Source organism: Lepisosteus oculatus, chromosome 8, assembly GCF_040954835.1.
Source record: "Lepisosteus oculatus isolate fLepOcu1 chromosome 8, fLepOcu1.hap2, whole genome shotgun sequence".
Taxonomy (NCBI): domain Eukaryota; kingdom Metazoa; phylum Chordata; class Actinopteri; order Semionotiformes; family Lepisosteidae; genus Lepisosteus; species Lepisosteus oculatus.
In genome coordinates this window covers 37,828,006-37,844,671 of record NC_090703.1, presented here as the reverse complement: position 1 = coordinate 37,844,671, position 16,666 = coordinate 37,828,006, and the positions used below count along the sequence as shown (strand labels likewise).

Below are 16,666 nucleotides of genomic sequence, written 5' to 3'. Positions count from 1 at the left end.
GATTGCCATGTTTTTTTTTTTCAGGTGGAAATATGCTTGAGAGTAAAAAAGACTTCACAGTATTTGAAGGAATGTTATAAGGGTGGTCAAAGCAAGCTGTTAAATGTTGGAAAATTGTAGACTATTTTTCAAATTATAGACTTTCATCTGTGATTGTTGACAAAGCGTGACAAACTGGAATTAATAAAATATTAGATATATTTGTAAAAAGCTGACAATGGAAGACAAAGTTGAAATTTATCATAACCACTTTAGTGCATTTTTTAAACTATAATTATAACATTGAAGAGTCTATTGTAAATTACATTGTTTATTATGTTAATCAACACAATGTTGTATAACACATTATATTCAACATCAACAACAATTTAAGTTTTCTATTGTCAATATTAACACTGTTCCATCTGCAGTTACAAATATATATTTTATTGAGTTCATACTGTACGTACATTTTACTTCGGTTTCTGTAATGCAAATTAATTTCTACTATATGTCATCATTTTAGATTTATTTACATAAATGTACTCTATAATATGATTTTATGTTGCAATAAAAGGACATAAGGAAAAAAAGTTGTCATTCAAGGATAAATCTTATTAAATGCATTCAGCTATATAAATTACACTTGTTGGACATCTCAAAAAGAACTGTCATAAACAATATTTTTATTTATATTTGTTTCCTTTTCTCAGAACGATGGCTGACCTGGAAAGGGTTACTTTAAAGAATGTGTAGTTGAAACACAAAATAGAAATGGATTCAGCAGCTGTTTTTATAAAACATCTATTTGTGGTCAGCTGAACACTTCGAATCAGAGTTCTATACTGACTCCTTCTGGCTGATTTAACAAAAAACAAACAAGCAAGTTTTGTTGTGATGTTCACATTGTACATTTTTAAAGTGAAAATGGTTGTGAGGCACAAAAGATTTGCCTTTAGGTTTCATGATATACCTCCGGCTCAGGCACTCATACTAAATATTACTTCATGAGCGAAGTAAGCAAATCAATTGTCAACCAACTTAAAAATAATGTTTAAGATTCGTGTTTCTTCTCTTTGTCTTCCAAAATGATGTCAATATGAAGTCCACCTCACTGCAAAGAGTTTTAAAATTTTTTTTTTCCCTTTTAACACCCATCCATTTTTTAGCTACTTCATCCAGTTCAAGGTCACGGGGGAACCAGAGCCTATCCCTGAAAGCAACAAGCACAAGGTGGGATACACCCTGAACGGGAATCCAGTCAATCACAGGGCAGACAGAGAAACAAACACACGTGCCAGGGCCAGTTTTCCCAAAATCCAATTAACCTACAAGTATATCATTGAACTGTGGGAAGAAACCAGAGGATCCAGGTAAAACCCATGGGAGCATGGGGTGAAGATGCAAACTCCAAACAAAAAGCACCCCAGGTCTGGATTTGAACCCAAGGTCCCAGCGCTGCAAGGCATCAATGCTAAACACTGCACCACCATGTCACCTTCCTCCTAACCTTTAGTACAAAATGCTACAAACAGTCCTTCACTAGGCACCTTTATATAAAAAACTCACAGGGTTTACCACATACCAAAAACCACAGGTCTCTTAAACTTGGACATTTCCAAATGTTAATGCCAATAGTCAATCTGTAAAGGAAATCTCCATTTATTCAAATGAAAGATTTGAATGTGTATTTTGAAATTTAAAATGGGCTTTTCTACTTCATATTTCTCTCCTGAATTGTGCTCCCAGAATAAGTGTTGAAAACTGCCAGGTTATAAAAGCAGACTCAGGCTGAGAGATGGGAGATAAGGTCTGAATATGTAACTTAAACTGGAAGCTTTTACAGCTTGGGGATTTTCTAGATAAGAAAGACTGGGAACTATTTACTAGAAGTTTTTACAAAAAATGTTCAGAATGTTATCTTTCTGCCGATAGTCACTCTTTAGCCAAAAGTTCCTTTTTTAACAGCTCATTTTACAGAATACTGTAAGCAGCATTGTGTCATTTAATACAGAAAAACAAGAAAAAAGCAACAATACAGTTCTGAAGTACAGAAAAATGTACTGTGACAGAGTAACTTCAGCATAGCACTCAAGATATCATTTGGATTTATTTTATTCTTTAAAAAACACATTAGGTCAATTTTCAATATGTCAATCGAATCCTTCAATGTTTTTAATCATAACTGAAAGAACACAGGAACATGTGAATGACTAGAAAAAGATATGGCTTTGGCCTGTCTTGTTTGTTTGATAGTAACTTACCAAAAACTGAATGTATTCAAACACTTAAAAAAAACACATTCAGTCAGCCAACAATGGACTACCAATTTGGACATTTATTAATGAAGTGACAAGTAATAATTACTTTCAATATTCTTTATATTCTTATTCAGCTGACAAGACTTTCATTTATTCCTGATGGATGTGCATGTAAAGAAACTACATTCTTGCAGTAATATTCCCTGTAATTAAAATACTTCAAAATCAACCATAAAAATGTAGCTGTTTTTTAAAACATCATCTAGTCACCTGGCCCCATAACTGCAGCATTTCTGTTGTGAGAAAGTGGGCCTAAGCTACATGAAATTTGTATGTCATTTGGTCATCAAATAATTGTTAAATCAGTCTTATAATTACTCCAAGTCAGTATTATACTAAAGCAGACTTCAAAACATTTTAAAAAACATCCGATTCCATATCTAATTTTCTGCAGTGACCCTTACTGATTTACAAGTACATCTAATTTAAATTTGCCAATTACTACAAAACAGTACCACTAAGAGTACTACTACTACACCTGCTTGGGAGAAAATGAGGCACTTCTGCTCCTCCTCCAATATGCTATTTGTATTTTGTCATGTTGCCATGTCTGCAGTGCCAGGGGCATCAGTGCCACTGGAGGAGTGGCATGTCTTTCACTGGCATCACTGCAAGCCTGGAACTGGAGGAGAGACTGTTTTGCCAATAGAACAGAGGACTCTTGGTGGCTAATCCCAGCTCTGCCCTGGTGGTGCTTAATCAATTGTGTGTGGCTGCCTGGTTTATCTGGGTACAACTGACTACAACTACTGTACTGACCATTATTCCTGCTGCCAGTTAGACAAAGAGTGGACAGCTGATCTCTATTACTCTTTATATGATGCTACTTTAATGTCAGTCTCTTATTTGTATACCTTTAATGTACAAAAAACTCTGTCTTGTCTCGAAGTGTCCATGAATTAGCCACATACAGGCCCCATACTTAGGCCCCAGTAGCCACCCCACTGTGAAGGTGCTCTTCACTGTAGTGTCACTGTTCGTCTTCCTCGCTGTGGCCCCACAGTGCTGCCTCTGATCTTCAGGAACGTGAATCTCTCATTCAAAGTGACTTTTGTCTGCAAAACATAATGGATGATCCACCCATCACTGCAGAGTAAAGAATAACTGTCACATCTGCCGCTAATCGGAACCCTCCTCACAAATGGTCTAGTCCCAGTTAAGCACCAGCTGGAGGCAATCTCCGCAAACACCGCCGATCTATCCCACTAACACTTCATTTATAGGTTTTATAGAGTATACTGCCTTGTGCCAATTGCTTGCTGGGATAGGTTCTCCAACGTGAATATATTTATTATTATATCATAATACACATAATATATAAATATATGTGGCAGGCCAGCAGCAATTAGGGTAGTAGTTTCACCTGACCTAAAACTAGAGGTCATTAGGGCATTGATTGATTGGTACTTCATTTGGTTTAATATAGACATCAGTAGAGAGGTAGGTCTGTAACAATATAGCTTATATTACATGGAATAATAGAAACTATATAATAATATTGTGTTCAGAGACATTTTGGTACTGTATGTAGCAGGTTTTCTTCTGAAAATTAAGTCAGTTATGAGCTCTTTCAAGGTATGCTGAAAGAATAAAGTAAAACTACATTAGAATTATGAAGGCAATAATATTTTAATAATTTCAGTTAATATTGCCTGAAACACTTGTGTCCTGGGGGGCAGGTAAACTGTTATGCAAGAGCCAACAGAAATCAGTGCTACAGTACAATTCAAAGCCTTTTGATCAGAGACTAGATTAGTTTATAATAAGACCTGCTTTTGCAGACCCTAAAATCCTTTTTAAAAAGCTTAAAATCTCAGTGTAATAAATATGTCTCACAGCAGTGACTTTTAAAGGATTTAAAAGGAATGGAAAAATGATTCTTGGTAATTTTCACAGTAACATAATGCAAAGAATTGTTTTCACTACTAAAATATTCCAGCCAACCTGACTCCTTTCAGTGGTTTCTCTTACCTGGTTGGCTATAGCTTTGAAGTTGAATCTCAGGGGGACTCCTTTTGGCTGGGGGGGCGATGCATCAAAATCTTGGGTGGATCTCTTTAACAAAGAAGGCCGCTTAGCCCTGATATCGGGAAGATTTCGAATGACAAACAGCATTCATTTACTGTAAATTAACTTTAAGCACTATGGGAATAAAATGACCAGAAAATGTCAAGAGATTTAGCTAAATATTCTTGTAAACATATACTGTATACAAGCCAGGAAAATATTGAAAAATACTTTTAATTTTCTGGCACAAAATGTATTATTCTTGCCTACAGTACTTACTGTAAATATATTCTATGTTTTTAAAATGTACTTTCACAATTCGCTTCTTTATGGCCCTTTTTTAACAAAAGGGCTTGAGAGGGATGAAAGCAACCACCCCTTTGTTACTTTATTTGTAATCTTCGATATTACTTCTTGAAAAGTTTGAAAAACTATTATCAACTTAATTTTCCTTAAAGTCTTTCTGTGTCCCCTCTTCACCATGTTGCTACATCTGCAGCTGCCTTTTGTTAATGTCTCTCTCTGCATAGGCACCCTAACACCCAGCCAAGAAGATGAATGATTCATTTTCCCATGAAAATGAAATATTAATTGTACTGTATATGACAAGGAACAAACAAATTGCAAAAACAATTGTATTATTGTATATACTGTAACTCTGCCATGTATGTCGTTACATTTAACACATTCCACTAACCAGCTTAGTTAATTTGCTTGAATGTTTTAACTTGAATTTACCATGAGCAGTACTGTAAATCTGTGTTCTTTTTCCCTATTTCAGATGTAGAGCATCAGTTAATCTCATGCCAACTCACATTTATTAAAATATTTACTTTATGTAATGCTCAATACTTTACAAGTATCACCAGGACCCTTTCCAAAACCTCAGATTACACAGTGACTTAATTCTGTCTCTGCCTTCATTGTAATATGATAAGCAAAATGATTGAACACCTACAGTAAAAACTCCAGGGTCCAGAACTTTTTAATCTACAATTCACCTACTGGTCACAAATGACAATTCTTGTACTTGCTTTCTCCATAGGCCACATGTTTTTATCCTATAGAAAACGCTGTCAAGCACCTGGCTTGTAACTTGCAATTGTCACATAGATCCACGTTTTAATTTAATGTATCTGGTTACAAATCTAAAGAGGAGCAAAGAACCTGTCTGAGTTGTTCTCAGCCAGAGGTCTGGTAAGTGACAAAGCACTATGCCAAAAAAGGACCGAAGGTTTTGAAGTTGTATCAGTAAGTGAAATTTGTGCTCTGTGAGATATGCATGTTTATACTTGGGTATGACACTTGTAATTTCAAACAATGTCTGGATCATCTGCAAGTATGTCATATTTTTACGTTAAAGGCAGTAACATATTGTTTAGAGGACACTACAGAAATGTGCACATCAACGATATTACACTACTGTCTCATATTTTATTATAGAAACAAGACTAATTTACAGAAGTCAGAGCCCACTTACACTGTTCCAGGAGTTGCCACCGAGTTTGGAACTTCCACTGTTAAAATGGAACCAGAAGACTGAGTCTGTCTCCAGCTTTGAGTAGAAGACCAGAACGAAAAAAAAAAACAGAGGTCAGGGTATGTACAACTTTTAGTAATCATCCTCAGTTATATGTTTTCTCTTACCTTCTGCCCTTCTGAAATCCCTCTGCAGATTTTCTATTGTTGTTTCGGCCAATGAACTAAAGGACAAAAGCAAGAGCCACACGTAATTTCAGAAGTTCTGGTCCTAAAACTTTCGATAAAACAATGCCTTGAGCCACGTGTTTATTTCATCCATGTCCTAAAACATTCTATGATTATGCTCATTCATATATGGGATATACAGTAACGTTTGTATGAACCTTAGCACATTCAAATTGGTGAAATTCAACTTTCCTCTTTATGTTGGATTTTCAACAAATAAAAAAGTAATTTAAACTTGATATATTCATATTGTGTAAACTTTGAATTGAACTGCAAAATTACAATGCCTGGATCTAATTAATGTAGTAATGACTGAGAAATCATATGTACAGTACATACAGTATACATTCCTAAATATATGTCTGGGATCTTAATTTATTACCCATGGTGCCACCATATGGTCAAAGAACAGAACTACAGGCTCACATTTTTTTTCAAGACATTAACCATTGGTGTTGAATATTATAATTGTGTATGCTTTCAAAGTAATTATGTTTTAAATTACAATTCCTGTTAGTTTTCTACAGTTTGTTTCAGGTCTTGGGTAAAGTTTGAGATGACATTTTACCCAGTGGGTTTATTGACATGCAAGTCCTACTTTAAAAGGACTGAGTTGTCTTAGGCTGGGGTAATCTAAAATTATAAACTGCTAGCTGTCCTGCACACAAGTTGTACATGCTCATCTCAATACTAATGTGAGAACAAGGATGAGGTCAGTCACTTTAAAATGTACATCATATTGTGAGAATTGATCATTTCTTTACCAGGTTAGAAATTAGAAATGCTGATTAAACTATCCAGAATTAACAAACTATACTATTTCTAACACTTCATTATTTTAGCTAGTTACATAAAAATATAAAAACAAATAATTGTGCTTCATATGAAGAGAAAGCTTTAGTTCTTTTGCTTCTTTTCCTTCTCCTGGACAACTAAGTTGTTTCTTCTTCAACTGGTTCATAGCACATCTTCTTGGAAATGGATAGTGCTAGAAGGTTTTATTAATAATCAGTGTTTTATACATTAAATAATAATTGAATGGAAGCTGCTTATTCCTGGTGAGGGTTCAGGCAACCCAATATCTGTACTTCAAGAGAGGTAGGCTTGTACCCTGGATGAACACCAGTCCATCCCAGGGTGCAAACGTGCCTACAGGCACAGAGCCAACCATTAACCTACCTGCCATGTCTTTGAAAACAGAATACCCACATGTACAGTGCCTTGCGAAAGTATTCGGCCCCCTTGAACTTTTCAACCTTTTGCCACATTTCAGGCTTCAAACATAAAGATATAAATTTTTTATTTTATGTGAAGAATCACCAACAAGTGGGACACAATTGTGAAGTGGAACGAAATCTATTGGATTTTTGAAACTTTTTTAACTAATAAAAAAATGAAAAGTGGGGCGTGCAAAATTATTCGGCCCCCTTGCGTTAATACTTTGTAGAGCCACCTTTTGCTGCGATTACAGCTGCAAGTCGCTTGGGGTATGTCTCTATCAGTTTTGCACATCGAGAGACTGAAATTCTTGCCCATTCTTCCTTGCAAAACAGCTCGAGCTCAGTGAGGTTGGATGGAGAGCGTTTGTGAACAGCAGTTTTCAGCTCTTTCCACAGATTCTCGATTGGATTCAGGTCTGGACTTTGACTTGGCCATTCAAACACCTGGATACGTTTATTTGTGAACCATTCCTTTGTAGATTTTGCTGTATGTTTGGGATCATTGTCTTGTTGGAAGATAAATCTCCGTCCCAGTTTCAGGTCTTTTGCAGACTCCAACAGGTTTTCATCCAGAATGGTCCTGTATTTGGCTGCATCCATCTTCCCCTCAATTTTAACCATCTTCCCTGTCCCTGCTGAAGAAAAGCAGGCCCAAACCATGATGCTGCCACCACCATGTTTGACAGTGGGGATGGTGTGTTGAGGGTGATGAGCTGTGTTGCTTTTACGCCAAACATATCGTTTTGCATTGTGGCCAAAAAGTTCGATTTTGGTTTCATCTGACCAGAGCACCTTCTTCCACATGTTTGGGGTGTCTCCCAGGTGGCTTGTGGCAAACTTTAGACGAGACTTTTTATGGATATCTTTGAGAAATGGCTTTCTTCTTGCCACTCTTCCATAAAGGCCAGATTTGTGCAGTGTAAGACTGATTGTTGTCCTATGGACAGACTCTCCCACCTCAGCTGTAGTTCTCTGCAGTTCATCCAGAGTGATCATGGGCCTCTTGGCTGCATCTCTGATCAGTCTTCTCCTTGTCTGAGCTGAAAGTTTAGAGGGACGGCCAGGTCTTGGTAGATTTGCAATGGTCTGATACTCCTTCCATTTCAAGATGATCGCTTGCACAGTGCTCCTTGGGATGTTTGAAGCTTGGGAAATCTTTTTGTATCCAAATCCGGCTTTAAACTTCTCCACAACAGTATTACGGACCTGCCTGGTGTGTTCCTTGGTCTTCATGATGCTCTCTGCACTTTCAACAGAACCTTGAGACTATCACAGAGCAGGTGCATTTATACAGAGACTTGATTACACACAGGTGGATTCTATTTATCACCATCAGTCATTTAGGACAACATTGGATCATTCAGAGATCCTCGCTGAACTTCTGGAGTGAGTTTGCTGCACTGAAAGTAAAGGGGCCGAATAATTTTGCACGCCCCACTTTTCATTTTTTTATTAGTTAAAAAAGTTTCAAAAATCCAATAGATTTCGTTCCACTTCACAATTGTGTCCCACTTGTTGGTGATTCTTCACATAAAATAAAAAATGTATATCTTTATGTTTGAAGCCTGAAATGTGGCAAAAGGTTGAAAAGTTCAAGGGGGCCGAATACTTTCGCAAGGCACTGTATATGGAAAGCACATGTGAACTCCACACAGAATATACCCCAATACAGTATTGAGCACAGGACCACAAAAGCTGTGAGCCAGTAGCACTGACCACCAAGCCACTTTGCTGGAACATGTTAGCACCCATGTCCCAGCTGAATTAGGGAATATAACAGGAGCTACATGTTCACATAACATTTTCTTAAAATTCAAAAATAAAATACACATAAACATCTTCATCATATCAAGGCATTTAATACATATCAGGCTCAGTATTAGATTTTCAACGTAGCCATTTATAGAAACCACTGTATACTGTAATATAAATGTATGGGTCTCCAGGTGTGAGAGAGCCAGCTTACTGTATATTCTTTCATTGTATTGCTGTGAAGCACCAAATACATACCCCTCTGTTGACGTTATGTCTTTCATGCCGCTCTTGTTTCTGTCTGTATTGCAGCTGCTGTTGTCTCTGCCCTCTGTATTGCATTGGGTTGCTGTTATGCAGCCAAGAAAACCAAGAGAAGATTTGCAATCAGAATGATTTCACACAAGGCAGAGTCTCTCTGAAATAGGAATAGTTTAATGGCTGTGAGAGCAGACAGTATACATATATACTATTATATAAAATGTTAATTATATAATATAGTCTGGTAATTAGTATTTTATCTGATGCTGATTCATCACTGTGTTGACTTTGTTTCCACAATCCTTCAGTTAAACTCCCAATTTACCTCAATATTCCATCATCTTTTACCGTCAACCTTTATTTTAGTCCTATCTTCCGAGAACACTATTCTGTTCTCTAGGTTTAGTTTGGCTTTTTTTCACTTTGATTATAGATTGCCCCTGTACTTGGATACTTTCCTGCTGTTTTGAACCTCCTTTTGTTCTCTGCATATCTGCTCCCCTGTCATTCTCTACTCTCTGTCTGCTACTGAATTCACACCACTGTAATAAATTGCTTCACTCAGCCTGTACTTGCAGATAGCACCATGGGAACTAAACCTGGGACCCCAGTGCTGCAAAGCAGCAATGATTACCACTGTACCACCATACCCCCTACCCCTAGCTGTTTCATCTTATTCTTCTACAAAATACATCTTCAAAAAAGAACAAAATGCTAAACTCCTAAGCAGTGTTATCTTGCAACTCCTAAAGCTAAGTGCGTGTGTGCCTGGTCAGTACCTGGATGAGAGACCTCCTGGGAAAGCTAAGGTTTCTGCTGGAAGAGGTGTTAGTGAGGCCACCAGAGGGCACTCACCCTCTGGACTGTGTGGATCCTAATGCCCTGGTATGCCAACAGGGATACTATACAGTTAAAAAGGCGCAGCCTTTTGGATGAGATGTAAAACTGAGGACCTAACTCTCTATAGTCATTAAAAAATCCCCAAAAGAATAATGGTGTTTCCCCCAGTGTCCTGCCCAAATTTCCCTTTGGCCTTTAGAAAACAATCCCCATCTCTGAACTGCTTTCATCACTCTGCTCTCCTCCCCACTCTCAGCTAATGTGTGGTGAGCGTACTGGCACACTATGGCTGCCGTCACATCATCCAGCTGGGGGCTACACATTGGCAGTGGAGGAGGACAGTCCCCATTACTTGTAAAGTGCTTTGAGTGGAGTGTCCAGAACAATGCTACGTAAGTGTAAGCAATTATTATTAATCATAACTACCTCCTAGAAGTTGCTGGAGGACCTCTGAAAGTTTGCCAGAACCTTTTCCGAAATTGCGGTTGGCTTGTCCGTTGTCTAAACCGCTGGCCCCAACTGTTGCTCACAAAAGCTCTAACTGCTTGTTTTCCCTGGTCATGAAAATAAAAAAGAAATACAAATCCATCATAACATTACATTTCAAACATTTGCTCAGCCCAGTTGGTGCTATCTTGCAATATGCATCTTGAATAAGTAGCAGAAAAATAGTTATACTTACATTTTACTATAGATGCTTAACTAATATGCTTCTCATATTTATTCCCACAGATAAGATATATTGAAAGATGAAAAGCCCTCAAATCACTAACCTATTAACTTATCAGTAACAGTTCAGGATGCCATACAAAAGGAAAAACTAGAAAGATTAATAAAACAATACTCTGGAAGGGGTTAAAGGGGCACCAGGCAAATGTCCCACACAGTGTTTAAATGAAGAAATTTTAAAATAGTAAAGTCTAGTGGGCTTCTATTTTATTTTATGTTTTCAAGATGTTAATGAAGAATATTATGGAAGAAAAATAAACTTTCGCTATTTAAATATCTCTGCCAAGATGAGAGAATATTTTTGCCGTGCTACATTTTTTCTTTAAGGCTCAATGGTCAAAACATCCCACATTTGTATAAAAAATTGCTTCTTTTAAAGCTTACTTCTGTAATTTCGTAAATCCTTTAAAAAACAAAGCTGTTACCAATAAGAAAAGTTGATTTTCACATTTCTTCCTCGGAAATCTCAAAAGGATTGCTGCTTAAGATTTAGGAAGGGCTGTGGACTTAGACAGCATACACATACAAAAGCCAAACAGTGTACATTAGTGTAAACTTTGTAACATACAGTATGTAACTCCCCCTGATTTACTATAGTATTTTTCTTTTGTATAAAGTAGATGCTTCCAGTATTTACTGGATCTCTTTTCACCCTTATAGAACATCCTTTGGTCTATCATACCTGTGCATTCCATGCATTCCTGTTCAAGGGGCTCACTCCTTTAGCAACTAAAGTGGCCTTTCTTAGATTATAAGGAATTCTTCTTTTGAAGCCTTGCAGGTCTTGGCCCATGGACCTTAAATGGTAGGGTCCTACAGACAGCAGAAAACAATCTTAACTTCTAACTGTACCATGACAGTGTGAAATGTACCTGACTTTGCTGAGACATAAATATCAAAATCCACTGTGACTTGAATCTTAGCAGGATAATAATTCAATGTAGTTCCTGAACAAAATGTGCTTCTCAGTGTCAGAGTCATACGAGATGAAGCATTTTTGTTTTAACTTTCAATTTAATGCTACTTTGATATGAAAAAAACAAGTGCTTATCCCCTAATTACAGAAAGCATTTAAAGTACACTACAGGAACTGTATTACAAAACTATCCTAAATGTTTCAATTTCTTACTTGTTTTAAATTATTTTGCTATTTCAGAGTAAAAGACAGTCCAAAATGATGTTTTAGTGAAAAAAAGTTATTTATACTGTACTAACTCAGTTTTGTTTTAACTCATAACTATCATATCTTCTTTTTGGATAATTGCTCTATTCGTTTCTGCAAAATACATTTTACGTTTTGGAATCTTAGATTGACTTTGAGTAAGAAACAGAAATATCAAAACAAATTTTGTACTGGAGGACCTAGGATTACTTTTTTCATATATCGGTATAATATTACTTATAAACGTATCTTCTTGTTCTTACGCTAAATTTGAACTGTTGTTTTTTTTCCTACAGTACACAACCTCACACTGCAATGCAATATGAATCAACTGCCATCCTCTTTTAAATTATATGTTCTGACAGAAGATAAAAATCAATAGTAGGCAGTAGTTGAAATAAGCATCCTCATGTAACTTCTTTTTTAAAAGGAGTATTGAATTAAGTTTGTTCTCATGTATTCATACAAGGCTTGCAGGCTTGCCTAAATACATTAGGACCTAATGTAAAATAATAATACATGTTAATATAGTTCTCGGAAAAAGTCCCAATTATATTAATGGTGTATTTTATTTTTTCCAGAGACCCAAGTTAAACCATTGATGAACATGGTCTTCTGAAAAAAAACCTAGTCTCTGTGACCAATTTGGTGGAGCCAGGAAATGGGTTTAAGTAATGTTGACTAGGCTAAAGCACATTGTAACGATATAAGGAAATCCTAGAAGATTTCAGCTCCACAGTGTGGTCTTTGCCTCACTTCTGTGGAATCGTGATCATAGTTAGCTAATGACATAGCCCAAACCAGCAATCTCTGGGATATAGGGCTAAAACTAGACTCTGAGTAGAAGCCTTTAATTGTGCTCCATCAGTGTCGCTGTTACCTTGTTGAGCCTGATATGGAACTCTTCTGAAAGGAATTCTCTGTTGTCTAGAAATGGTTGTTGCCCCAACAAGCTTTTTTCTAGTAGTGGCTGCCCCTCTGTTATTCTTGGAGGTTTTTTCTTGATTGGATTTCTGTTCATTTTTGTTGAGTTTGATAATATCATCTAAAGAAAGAAAATAAAAGCACATTTAGAAGGTCTGGCTCAGCGCTTTGATGAACAACCACGGGAAGTTAGAAATGCTGTTAGTGTGAAGACCATCTGGCAGCTCAGAAAGTTCATAGGATCTCCTTCAGGTTTCAGTGTAACAATCAGTTAGGTTTCAGTGTAACAGTCAGTTTTAAAATGTCAGCTAATATGAAACAGTAATGAGAGGCAAGGGAGCTCCCTGAACAGGGTTATGTACACTTTCTCTCATAGCTGCATATGAAAAGAAGGAGTCCCCCTTGTACTGAACAGGTATAATTTAAACATGAACAATGAATAAGAAACCTACTGATATTAAATAGCTGAAGGAATATTTCAATTAAAAAAAAAACATTTTCCAAATATTTGTATTTCCTGAGTGAGTTGGAAATAATCAGAGGAAATACAGGGGGCTAGTTAAATTAGTCAAGCTTACAATTTGAACAAACATTAAAAACCACCAAAATGGCCTAAGTCTTCGTAGAAATGTTTCATTTCTGCTACCTTCTAAATTTAATTTAGAAATATACGTTAATCAGTGTAAAGGCTGTTAAACCCCAGGAAAAGTTGAACAGCCGTGATAAGATCAAACATTAATGAGCAATAAATGAGCAGTATATGAATGTATGTGATATTTGTCATACTTACAAACTGACTATTGTGCTACATACATCAAATTTCACATAATTCTTCATGCACATTAACTTGAGTTTTAATCCATAAATATTTATGTGAAATCTTTCATTTCAGCAATTCATCCAATCTTACCTATCAATGGAGATTGTAACAGAAGTTTGGAGGGAGGTTAGAGCCTATTCTCTTATACAGTATATGTCTCGCACCCAGGTCTTCGTTTCACATCTCTCCCTCCCTATCTCTCCACCTACACTCGAGCAGCAAGTCCCTGATTCAATCCTTGCAATAGTGAGGGGGAAGGGATTTGATCAGACTATTCTAACGGCTAGGCTGCGATTCCCTCAGCTAGGCAAGTCAAGTCAAATATTCTCTACATATGTTGTCCCTCTATTGGATTCATTAGAATTTAACTGAACTACTGAACTGCTTCATTACGGAATGTCATAGGGCATAATAACCACTGTTCTACAGAGAGGCAGAAATGGAAAAGAAAAGGCCCTAAAGGCCTCCGTCCTTGCACTGTTTTAGCTGTGCCTGTTGAATTACAGCAGTTGAGCTTTTTATAGCATGTCATGTAACCCTGCTACACACCCATCATCAGTACAGGTTTATTGTACATTTAATGCTTTACTACTTAGTGATTTTATTGTACAAATTTGCAAATAACTTGTAACTATTTATTTAACTTTTTAATGTAAAATCATTTTTAATAGGCAAAGTGTCTTTTTCTACACAATTACATGTATCTAGTCTTATATAAAGACTTTAAATATTGAAAAGTAATAATCTATCACTACAGTATTGTTTTTTTCACTAAATTTCACTATTTATTTGAATTCTAGACAAATATACCAAGCACACAAAACCATTTATTTTTATTAAAGTCTACAGTATACAAATTAAACACCTGTAGATGTATCCTATATGGAACAGTGTTAGTAATCTACTAATTTATTATTGATAATAGCTTTTAATTTTGCTAACTGTCTTAAAGGAAACATTCCAAAATGCAACAGTTCAACATTTCCAGGAAATGTGCTCACAGGATGAAATTCTGCTCACACAGCTCCTTCTAAGATGTATTCACGTAAAGTATGTGATATTTATGCTGAGGCAGAATTCAATTTGTTTTAGGAAGACATCCAACACCCAATACATTTAGTTACTTATATTCTACCATCTGTAGTTACTGTACTGTATGTATTCTTTTCTCCTACAACAGTATCCTCCAAATGTAACTTGTTTATTTTCAGTCAAATAATTAGTCATTGTGATTTTGAAGTTAATATGAATGATATGTGCAAAATAAATTTTGGGTCATTCCAAGCATACAAGTGAAAAATAATTTAATAATTGAGCTGAAATCACTGAACTCTCTGTGTAATCACTTGTGAAATTTTGTTTCAGTCAAAGCCTGTTTGTGGGGTGTTTTGATGTCTGCCTGTTTTGTTCAGCATGTAAAATACATGCACAATTCAAGTTAAATATAGACTTGGCCAATCCAAGATTTTCTACTCTTGTCTTGTCATATGTTACAAGTCATATGGCACGATGAAGTACCTCCGAACAAATATGGATTTATTAATAGCAATAGAACAGAATAGAATAGTTTTTGTACTTTTGATTTACAAATGAAAATTCCATCAAATTAAATCTTTTTATTTCCTTTTAGTTATTTTCTTTTTGCTATGTTCTAAGTTATTCAATTTTACATAACGTGGGTTAAGGTTTATCCATCCATAAAACTTTTATTTCTAGAACTTGTCTTAAAAGTTTTGGCTGCTCTCTGTACTTCTGGAAAAAAACTACAAGCGTAGTTATGGCCTCGAATCAATCCAGAATTAAAAAAATCAAAAACACGGAAACTGTGAAGTTTTCTGATTACTATTATACTAAATACTATCGTTTCCATACACCCATGGGTTGCACTTAAAATATATACTGTATAGAAGTTAAAGAACATTTTCATATTGCAAAACCTAAAGGACTGCAAAGAAAATCACAAGTTTCTGGCCACTACACCATGTAAGATGCTTAATATATATATACAGTACTGTACATGTATAATATAAATGTATTATCTAGCTGTTGTCCGATATTCTCTCTGAAAGAGAGTTTTTCAGAAAATAAAATATGAATTCTTCGGAATTTATATTCAAAATATAAATGATAATCTGGCCCATTAACTCTTGACAAAAACATTAGTTTATCGATTATTCTGACCCTTATCAGGTTTTCTCACGCAATGACGTGAACGTTTTCCTTCCGTTAAGCCATATTTAGTCAAGATATATCTACTTGCTTTGGAGGTGGAGCATTTTAAAAGTATTGGTCAATGTGGAATGTAGATTTACCGAGTTTAAGCAGCGATCGAAATTTTCATGTAATTGGCGTCATTACGCAGTTGTTCAAACACTTAAAAACTTACCAAGTGACATGTCAATCTTCTCCGATTTGTATTCGACCTCCATGGGTGCTGGGTCTACTATACTGTCGCCCATTTTCGTTTCTAGTAGTTCACGATGCAGCTAGTTTGTGAGGATGACGATGTCAACAGATTTGTTCCCCCAAATACAGATATCTGTAAGCTACTTACAGCAGGACAACGGATCGACCCCTTTGTGGCACTGATGATGGATTTCAATATTTCACTTTATTCGCGAAGTTGCTTATCAAATGATCAAATCTGGTCTATCGATTTTTGACTCAGACTCCATAAATAACAAACGCCGGTAGTTCCAGGCAGCTGTTAAGTTTTGACTCGTGGGCTTGTCATACTCCTGGCAGAAAACGATATACTGTAGACAAGCAACGTAACATATCTTAAAATAGCTCAAGCACTGGCTGCTCAAAACTTTATACAGTCAAAAAAGGAGCCGATGAAATGTAAGTTTCATAAGGCTTAAGGCTTTTTCGGACGCATAACTGCAATATTCTTTATTTACAAGTTATTTGTGCTTTTGTGGGTTTCCAGAAATCAGTTGTT

General features: G+C 36.1%; 1 protein-coding gene across 1 annotated transcript; it reads right to left on the bottom strand.

Moving 5' to 3' along the window:
• Window positions 1-294: 294 nt before the first annotated feature.
• On the bottom strand, window positions 295-16,453 carry LOC107077831 (UAP56-interacting factor). Its single transcript, XM_015351109.2, has 9 exons — window positions 16,109-16,453; window positions 12,859-13,023; window positions 11,499-11,629; window positions 10,514-10,641; window positions 9,245-9,335; window positions 5,955-6,010; window positions 5,788-5,862; window positions 4,272-4,380; window positions 295-3,355 (listed from the first exon to the last, which is right to left on the bottom strand). The coding sequence occupies exons 1-9, from the start codon at window positions 16,179-16,181 to the stop codon at window positions 3,260-3,262; spliced, it is 924 nt and encodes a 307-aa protein (XP_015206595.1). The 5' UTR covers window positions 16,182-16,453; the 3' UTR covers window positions 295-3,259.
• Window positions 16,454-16,666: the final 213 nt, after the last annotated feature.